A 10,408-nucleotide genomic window follows, 5' to 3' on the forward strand; every position below is an offset into this window, starting at 1 on the left:
CCCAAACACTTGGGACATTTCTACTCCTTTTCCCAGGCCATTAGCAGGCAGCTGGATGGAGCAGCCAGCATGAACAGGCACCCTTACACGATGCCAGCTGTTCAGGCAGTGGCTTTACCCGCTGTGCCACAATGCCAGCCCTGTGATTGAGTCTTTTTTTTTTTTTTTTGACAGGCAGAGTGGACAGTGAGAGAGAGAGAGACAGAGAGAAAGGTCTTCCTTTTGCCGTTGGTTCACCCCTCAATGGCTGCCACGGCCAGCGCGCTGCGGCCGGCGCACAGTGCTGATCCGATGGCAGGAGCCAGGTACTTCTCCTGGTCTCCCATGGGGTGCAGGACCCAAGCACTTGGGCCATCCTCCACTGCACTCCCTGGCCACAGCAGAGAGCTGGCCTGGAAGAGGGGCAACCGGGACAGAATCCGGCGCCCCAGCCGGGACTAGAACCTGGTGTGCTGGTGCCGCAAGGTGGAGGATTAGCCTATTGAGCCGTGGCACCGGCCGGTGATTGTGTCTTACAGTGAGGTTCTGGAGCTTCCATCAACTCATTTTTCTGCATATATAAGTTCTGAATCATCTTTCTGTGTGAGAAGCGAAACCTGGGAACTCCCATTCCATCATCTTACTGACACCTGACTTCACAACACCCTGACTGTCAGCTTAAGGAGTGGAGGATCTGTTTCTAAAAGAAATGCAGGTGACTTCTGTCTAGTTGAGTGGACATTAGATTATACAGAGAAGATACAAGATATAGATTGGTGATAGGTGATAGATAGATACAATGGACAGAGCTTATTTTTTGCACACAGCCAGCATTACTCTGAATTGCTCAAGTATTATGTCAATGTTGTGATTGGGAGAGTTTGATGAGATTGTTGTCAATTGCATTTACATTAGTACCAACCGATAAACATGTAACATATCTCAACAGCAAAGGCCGAGAAGATTCAGTGTACAGACTTCACTTGGGATTAGAAAAAGACGTGAGGGAGAAACAGAAAAGGTAAAATTGCATTTAATTTAGAACACTTTTGCATTCACATTCCTTTTTAAAAAATTATTTAAATTATACAAGTTTCAAGTATTTCATACATTCAGATTTAGGAACACAGTGATACTTCCCACCCTACCTTCCCTCCCACCCATGCTCCAACCCATCCTACTCCTCCCTCTCACATTCCCACTCTTAATTGTCACAAAAGATCTATCCTATAGTTAATCCTACACCAAGTAAGAGAGTTCCACAAATAGTTCCTTATGCCAAGCGACAGAATTGCCTGTAAGGAACTTCCCCGAGAGGCCAGCCCCAGAAAGATGCTCCTGAAGCTATCAGAATCCTTGTCTGTGTGGCAGGAGAGGCTCATCTTTCCTGTTGGAAGAAGGAGCCTCAGGCACAGGGGATGGAAAGATAAGAATGGAAGGATAAAGGAAGCATCAAAGAGACATTACATTTTGATGTAAAGAAGCCATCTGTTTTGAAATAGTGAAACCAAATACAGCTGACAGTAATACTCATTTCCATCAAAGCAAATGAGATTTAATTTGGATGCCTGCTAGAGAGGACTTGGGCCCTCGCTTTGCTTCACAGTATAGAACATTTGTCCTCTTCTTCCACTCCTTCTACTCATTCACTTACTCATACTTTCTGCCCTTTGCTCTGTCACCAAATATCTCCTTAAATAAAGATTAAGATCATCCTATGGGTCAACAAGCTATGATTTGGGGGCCAGGTTTATTTCACCAACTATAAAGCTCTATTGGAACATGTCCAGCTCACCCATTCACATATCATCCATGGCTGCCTCCAGCTTCCAAGACTTTTCTGGTTGTCATGAAGTCAAACAACTATGTAAAAACTAACCACTAAGAGACTTGAGAACAATGTTCTCAGTTTTCAGATGAAGACACTGGAGGTACCAGGATATTAAAAGAGGTGCTCAGGGTAGTTATTGCTTGTGTCAACCATGAAGCCAAAACACAGCTGTTATCTGCTACCTGAAGACCTTTGAAATGGGTTTAATCTCCTACAAAAGAGATGGTAGTATCTTGGTCCTCAGTCACAGGTCACATCTGAGCTGCTACAACTTCAAAATCTTCTCTTAACAGCTGAGACTGTGTCTGAGTGGGCCATGTGATATGCTATGGCTATCTTTGGTCTCTGGCACAACAGTGACTCCCTCTATCTGACAGGTGTTTCTGCCTCATGTCAGCACTAATGGTAATATAGAGCCTTAACCCTCCTCCTCTAGTCTGTCTAAATGTCAGCAAATTTCCCCATTCTGTCACCATACACACACACACACACACACACACATGCACATATTTTCTTTTTAAAAAAAAAAGATTTTACTTAGTTATTTGAGAGGTAGAGTTACAGACAGTGAAAGGGAGAGAGAGAGAGAGAGAGAGAGAGAGAGGTCTTCCATCCACTGGTTCACTTCCCAACTGGCCGCAGTGGTTGGAGCTGTGCTGATCTGAAGCCAGGAGCCAGGAGCTTCCAATGTGAGTGCAGGGGCCCAAGGACTTGGGCCATCTTCCACTACTTTCCCAGGCCATAGCAGAGAGCTGGATTGGAAGTGGAGCAGCCGGGAATAGAACTGGCACCCATATGGGATACCAGAACAGCAAGCGGGGGATTAACTTACTGTGCCACAGCACTGGCCCCACACATTTTCAAATAAATAGGGAATCATTAGTCCCATAAAGAAGAACCAATAACGCTAAGATCTCCACTCCCCCAATAAGGGACATTCATAGCCTAGAGCTAGCCCTAAACTAGACTTTTCCAGAGCTGTTTCACCAATAACGATGCCTATCCTTCTTGCTAGAAGTGTCTCACAGTAAAATATCCCTTCATGATCAAATTTTGGACAGAGAGTAAACCATGGTCTACTGATGGCTGACATCCCATGCTAGGGTCAGCAAACAGGCCTAGATTGCCTTTACAAGGTCATATCTGTGCACTACGCTTGCAGCTCTCAGCAGAATCTCAAGTTTTGGTTTTAGGGGTTGGTGATGTCTCCAACAAACCCTTCCCTGCCAGTAATAGAGGTTATTGTTCTGAGCCTCTTGGAGGGTACAAGCTGGATCACTAAAATGATGAGAAAAAACCTTCAAACAGGTGGACATGGAGAGCATTGGGAATGACCAAATGGAAGTAAAATTAGCAAGTTTAACCTATGCCAAAGATGGAAGAAGTCACCAATGAAGGTGTGGGACATGAGCTGGTCCCACAATCACTGTCAGTATGGGAGTACTGGTAAGAAAGTGCTAAGTTGTTAAGATATTAGTGCTCCTTAAGGTGTACTTTGCTTGAAGTCTAATATGTGGTACAGGGCCTGTAGCTACTTCTGGATATGAAGCTAGAGAAGTATTCAACAGGACTGCCCTGGTCATGAACTATGAGCCAGACTGGAAACTTGGAACATGTTGCAAAGCCACTTTGCACACCACAGTGTAAACTAGTGCAACCACTGTGGAAGACAGTATGGAAATACCTCAGAGATCTGAATGTAGACCTACCATATGATCCAGCCATCCCACTCCTGGGAACTCGCCCAAACCAAAAGAAATCAGTATATGAAAGAGTCATCTGTACTTCCATGTTCATTGCAGCACAAGAAACAACAGCAAAGATATCAAACAAACCAGATGTCCATCAACTGTTTACTGGGTAAAGAAATTATGGTGTATATATACCCCATGGAGTACTACTCATGTGTAAAAAAAATGAAAACCTGTCTTTCACAACAAGATGGTCACAACTGGAAACTATTAATAACTTAGTGAAATAACAAATTCCAAAAAGACAGATATCATTTGTTTCCCCTGATCCAACTAATAGAAAACCTGGAATGTAATGTATTGGACTGAAACAGACATCTTGAGATTTGATGATTGTTTACAGCCCTTGTCTCCTCCATTGAGGAACAGTGTTTTGTTTAGTTTTATTCTGTTTTGTTTTCTTTTTCTTCATACTGTTTGTTGAGCGCCATTACTTAAAGTTCAGTTAACTCTATGATCATTAAATATACTGAAAATAGATCATGGTACAGGTTAAGAGTGGGAATCGGGGGCGGGGGGAGGCAGTTAGAGTGTGTGGGTGGGGGAGGATAGGGAGGACATCCCACTATGTTCCTAAATTTGTACATATGAAGTATATGAAACATGTATAACAAATAGTTTTTTTTTCTTTTTTTATTTTACACAGAGAAGCAGAGAGAGACAGAGACAGAGAAAGAGAGGTCTTCCATCTGCTGGATCACTCCCCATTTGGCCACAATGGCTGGAGCTGTGCCGACCTGAAGCCAGGAGTTTCTTTCAGGTCTCCCATACAGGTGCAGGGGCCCAAGGACTTGGGCCATCTTATACTGCTTTCCCAGGCCATAACAGAGAGCTGGATCAGAAGAGGAGCAGCTGGGACTTGAACTGGTGCCCATATGGGATGCCAGCCCTGCAGACCAGGGCCTTAACCAGCTGCGGCACAGTACCGGCCCCCAACAAATAAATTTTTTATAAAGAAAATAAAGAAAAGACTGTGCCCCACATGTCACCTGATTGAGTCTGATTAGGGCACTCAATTTTTTTAAGTGAAATTGGTCCAGTGACATCAAAGTGTAAACACGCCCAAGCCTCAACAACTGTGGATCCCATCTAATGGCAGGTATATGGCAATGCAATTGCTCTGGCATCCCCGTGAGTGGCTGAGTGGTGCCAAACCCAGACCTAATAAACTGAGGGTAACAGCCTCACATATAGAGAAATAAACCAAGTTCCCTCAGCACAAGGATGCATACAGGACTCCATTTTACACTATGTGAAAAAGTATACACCCCTGCCTATAAGAGAGCACCCTCATGCTTTCAACAAAGCCCACTGAAGACCCACAAGGGCTACTATGCTTATGAAACAAGCAAGGCATTAGCAAAGGGCCTTGCAGACTTTCATCAGCCATTAAAATGCCCAGAACCCAATTCACTTCACAGATGGCCCTCTGGGAAGATGACTCCCACCAGGATGGCCCTGTCTCCAATGACACCAGCTTAACCCACAAGGTTGTTGGTATACATGACACCACCTCAGAAAACAGCACAAAAGGTAATTAAGAGAAATGGTGGCATCACCAAAACCAGAAACATAAAGAATCTCACTTTGACCACAAAGTGACCATGAAGCCAGCATCTTCTTACTGCTAATAAGGCAATGGGCTTTGGAAATCCCCTGGATCACGCACAATACATCTGCCCCCATCAATGTTGCCTCTCTTAGCTCACAGTCCACTAAATATCTCATAGATGACTCTGCAGAATGCTACTTTGCTTTATAGGTAGCCAGTTAGCTCCACTCCAACTGCAGAAAAACCACAAGGACAAGTTTGTGAGACTTCCCTATGAGTTGCACAAAAATGTGGATTTGTTTCCTCATAACGTCCCTCTCTCCTGCCTGGTGGAGAAATATCTGTGGATTGCAGTGCGTGCTTTGTGCAAAGAGGCTGTTCCCAGTATAACTTCTGTTCCTCACTGGTGGTTACCACACCAACAGGGCTTTTCCCATGTGGACACAGGACCATTTCCTTTTTATCTCCACACACACAACCACAGGGTCCCAAATGCAACTACAAAATCCCAAAAACTTAAAACTGTCACCCAGTCCAGCCCCTGCCCGGCTCCCGCAGCTGTTCACTCCCTCTTCCCCACCACACACTGCCCCAGGACCCAGGCCTCTTGGCTTCAGCCTCAGCTCCCTAGAAAGTGCCTTCTATGTCTCTCCTGCTGCCCCAGGCCCACGGACTAACCCAGAGTGGGAAGTGAGCGCTCCCCGTGGGGTGTGGCTGGGGGGTCCTCCCGCGGGGGTGCTATCGGCTGGCCTGCTCCCAGGGAGCCCCAGCCCCCAGAACAGACTCAGCTCCTACCTGGCCCAGGGACATTGGCCAGGCTGTCTCCTGACCCCTGGCACCGGTCGGTGCCCCTCTCCCTCCCCTGTTCTTCCCAGCCCTTGCTCTTGGTGGCTCCCACCCCTGCTCCACCTCTGGCTGAGCTTTGTATGTTCCACTAACCTGAGCTGGCGGCAGGTGGAGATGCCAGGGTCATAGTTACCCCCAAATTTACTAAATCCTTGGGTTGAGACTTGTGCCCATTTCCACAAATGCTATTGTTGCTGAGTCTGCCCCACCACTGGAACTCAGTACTTTTCCTTGGGTGACACCTAACTTGTGGATATGGCACAGTCATCACCATTACATGTCTTGAGATGAAGGGAAACACTTCCTCTTTCATTCAATTGCTCCCAGTTCTTCACAGACTGACACTTCCCTTCTTCCAAAAAACATATGGTGGTCCTGAGACTCTGCTTTGTTCCTTTGGATGATGTGAGCATCCTCCTGACCACATTGACTGGCTAGATAGCACATCTGTACCATTACATTGAAAGTTACCCTGTTCCGTTCTGTTTTCACCCAAAGCCATATTATTTACCTCTCCTTGAGGAGGCAGAAGATAGAGAAGAGCAGCACATTTCAACAGGTGAACTGGTGGCCAAGGGACTTCCTATTCAGTTAATTTAGGGAGAGATATGTGATGTGAAGCCTGCTATCCCTGGCACATGGTATTCATACCTGTCACATTCAGTATAGGTTCAATCGTCAGTCTAGTCTGGACTGATTTGCAGAGCTCTCACTCTGGAAGTCTTCCTGAGGAATTTGCTGGGTATTTTAAGTCTCATTCACCAATCTCACAGGTCCTTACTAGACAACATTTATTGCCAGCCCATCTATTACTGAAGTTAGATAACATTCATTCCTTCTGGGGTACAACACACACTTGATACATCCATAGTTTAGACTCCAGCAAAAGGGCACCACACAGTCACACATTTCTCCTCTAGTGCACCATCTACCTAGTGTTTTCCAACTTCCTCACCCTGCACAATGAGCAGACCTCAGGTCTTCAGGAGGTTGGACAATCGGATTCCAAATTCTCTGAGTGTGCATTGGTGTTTTCACCCTGCTCCCTTAACAAAAAATATACTATAAAGGGTGAGCCCATGGTTTCTAGTAGACTTTGATATTTTCTTGATCCAAAATATTCAGCCTGGGCCAATGGCCTAGGCGTCACAAGAAAAAATAGTGATTGCTGCCTAGGCATGCACAAGGCTGACCAATACAGACAAGAAGTCCTCTGCTGAGCCCCGTTTTAACCCAGTTTCCTGAAAAACTGCCGAATGGTCCTGGCCCCAGAGTTGATTCAATTGCCCAATAGGAAGTAAACTTAAGAAATTTTGAGAAAACATCTCGTTAAATAGAAGTCCTGTGCAGCAGATGTGAGGTGGCTGCTGCTCCTGGAGACCTGGGTCAGAGGACTGCTTGCTGCGTGCCTCTCTCTGATCATCCCACAAAGCCTGTGGATCTGTAAGTACTGAAAAGCTATCAGCTCTCACTTGGTGGTTGTACCATTGAATCTCAGCAGCAATCTGACCCTAAAGGTGAGTCTACCCAGGAGGAACCCAGGCGTGTACTCCCTGCTGCAGCTCTTCTGAAGGGCTCTTGTGGCTGCTGGGGACAAGAGCTGCCCTGTGAGTTAATAGAGAAAGGTGAAATGATTTGTTCGAAACACAAATATCCTACTAAACTCATCCAGTGAAGACAACAACGGCTTCTTCAGGTGTGCTTCTATTTTGCCAATTGTTTTCTAATCAGGTAATTTATTTTACGCTATTCAGATTTTGCTGTGATGCTATTATTTGGATATTAACCCTTATCAGATATCCCCTGCTGTTTACTAGTTTGCTTCTTCTGCTGCCGATTGTTTCCTTTGCTCTGTAGAAGCTTCACAATTCAATGCAACACCACTGTCCATAGGCAAGAAGATCCACATCAAGAAATTTCATCTCTATCTGATCACTGAGTAGTTTTATGGTTTCAAGGCTTGAATCCACTTTAGTTTAATTTTCCTGTATGATTTGAGATGAGGGTACAATTTTGGATAAATACATCAGATTGTCAGATTGGGCACTTTCTTTACACACAATTTTAAATTGTCACTGCTGCTTCAATAAAACAGGAAAAAATAAACACTCTCCCATCCTTTGACCAGTTATTTCTGTAGTACCAACTGAGTTCATTTCCACACTATCAGCAGCAGGAACCTACCCACCCCATAACCTTAAAATCCTCCTTCAAGACAATAGAAAGACCTAAGCACTGCAGTGATCAACTCTCTACTCACAGGGTCCAGGACTGGGAACAGATTTCAGACCTTTAGAGAGCAGCAGGCCCCATCTTCCAAAAATAAGAGGCATTTGCTACTTGATCTTATTAAATGAGAGCACTGCTTCTTCTCCATCTTGAATATTAAAGGCATATGCTCCAATGAGCTTGAAATAGGAAAATTTAGCAGAGTCGGCACAAAAATTTTGAGCCCCAGCCCAGAAGAGTCAGTAAACACACAGACTTGTATTACATTGGGGCTGCCAGAACAGAGAAGCATCATGAGGATTTGAGGGCAATGGCAGCTCTCTCCCTCCCTATCAAGGTACACCTTCCCTTCCAGCAGCAGGGTTGTATCTGAGCCTCCTCTAACAGACCCACAAATACAGACTGATGCCTCACTGCTCACACTGTCCTGCTCTCCCATCCTGCAGGTGCCTCCCGGCCATGAGGACCCTCATCCTCCTTGCTGCCATTCTCCTGGCGGCCCTGCAGGCCCAGGCTGAGCTCTTCTCAGTAAATGTCGATGAGGTTCTAGACCAACAGCAGCCAGGGTCGGACCAGGACCTCGTCATCCACCTTACAGGGGAGGAAAGCTCTGCTCTTCAAGTTCCAGGTGAGAGATGCAACACAGCTGAGCTGGTAGAGACTCCAGGGAATGAACAGCACATGGACTCTGGAATTGCCTGGGAGAGTAACCGAGATGATTTTTATTTAACCTTCCTGGCTGGTGATATTCAAATCTGTAAATTGAATACTGAAAGCCAAATGAATCTGAGGGTATCTTTTAAAAAGACTTTTGAATCAGATTTGTGTGTGCTATTCTCAGGTTTTATGACATGGAGAGGCACACGGACTAGTTGGTCTTATCTAAATAAGTACAATTAATTATAAGGTGAATATTGAACTCTAACAATAAGAGGTTTAGAAACTGAAATCAGAAGTAAGGTTGTCTTCATGTCTGTGTGTAATGGGGTCAGAGCACATAGAAGTGAACACAGTGAGAACTGGTCTCAGGCTCCACGTGTCCAGCACTTGCTTGTATGTTTATTCCTACTGTTGGGAGTTGCCCATGCTGCTGGCTATACTGGAGCCAACTTGATGATCCCACTCAGTCTACATGCAACTTCTCCAGCACGCCTTTTGGCACCCACCTGTGACTCAGTGCCTGACATTTTCCTTGTGTCCTCAGATACAAAGGGCATCTGTGCTTGCAGAAGACGCTTTTGCCCGAATTCTGAACGCTTTTCGGGGTACTGCAGAGTCAATGGAGCCCGCTATGTACGCTGTTGCAGCAGAAGATGAAGAACAGAAAAACGGATTCCTTATTTGCTTTTACAATTCAAGGGAAACTGTTTCCACTCCTCTGCTATGTCCTTTGCTTTCCTACCCCAAATAAAATTCTTGAAGAGAATGCTCTGCATGTGCTCCTATGCTGCTCGCATGTATTCTAGTCTGATCTATTTGAAATGCAGGACCCAGAATCTTAAATTCTTTTAAACAAAAGTCTGGCTCCAAATTCCACACATCTGACTTGGACTCAGGCTTCATGCAAAAGTGATATGAAAGCTCCAGTCACAGGTCTGATCTACCAACCATCTTCTACAGTCCCTTTCCTCACTGAGATGAGATCCACTTTCTTTTTCTTAACATTTATTTATTTATTTGTTTGATAAATAGAGTTACAGATGGTGGGGGGGGGGGATTCAGAGAAAAGACAGGTCTTCCATCTGCTGGTTCACTTCCTGAATGGCTGCAATGGCCAGAGCTGGGCCATTCTGAAGCCAGGAGCCAGAAGCTTCCTCTGGGTCTCCCACATGAGTGCAAGGGCCAAACACATGGGCCATCTTCTGCTGCTTTCCCATGCCATCAGCAGAAAGGAGCAGCTGGGAATCTCATCCAGGCCTATATGGGATGCTGGCATTGCAGGCAGAGGCATAACCTACTATGCTACAGTGCCTGCACCAAGATGTACTCTCAAAGTTTTAAAGACATTTCTCACATTTCCCACAAGTAATGCAAGGGATCACTGTCAGCTTTAGTAGAAGCAATCACAAAACCTTACGTCTCAGGAAAAGCCACTATACACTTAAGCAAAATTGTAGAGTTTTATTGAAAAGAGCCAAATGTAACAGATGCCTCTTAGATCTGGGATTTCACAGTTAATTGAATCAACACCAGTTTGGATTGGAAAAGGCTGAGAACAAA

The 10,408-nt window shown here is 45.2% G+C and overlaps 1 protein-coding gene across 1 annotated transcript; it reads left to right on the top strand.

Moving 5' to 3' along the window:
• Positions 1 to 7,333: 7,333 nt before the first annotated feature.
• LOC100009134 (defensin NP-3a) lies at positions 7,334 to 9,610 on the top strand. Its single transcript, NM_001082298.1, is given in 3 exon segments — positions 7,334 to 7,402; positions 8,635 to 8,816; positions 9,393 to 9,610. Coding segments are annotated over 2 exon segments (282 nt in total). The 5' UTR covers positions 7,334 to 7,402; positions 8,635 to 8,647; the 3' UTR covers positions 9,506 to 9,610.
• The last annotated feature ends 798 nt before the right edge of the window (positions 9,611 to 10,408 follow it).

This window comes from Oryctolagus cuniculus, chromosome 8 (genome assembly GCF_051225735.1).
Source record: "Oryctolagus cuniculus isolate XC-2025 breed Fujian yellow rabbit chromosome 8, ASM5122573v1, whole genome shotgun sequence".
NCBI classification, from domain to species: domain Eukaryota; kingdom Metazoa; phylum Chordata; class Mammalia; order Lagomorpha; family Leporidae; genus Oryctolagus; species Oryctolagus cuniculus.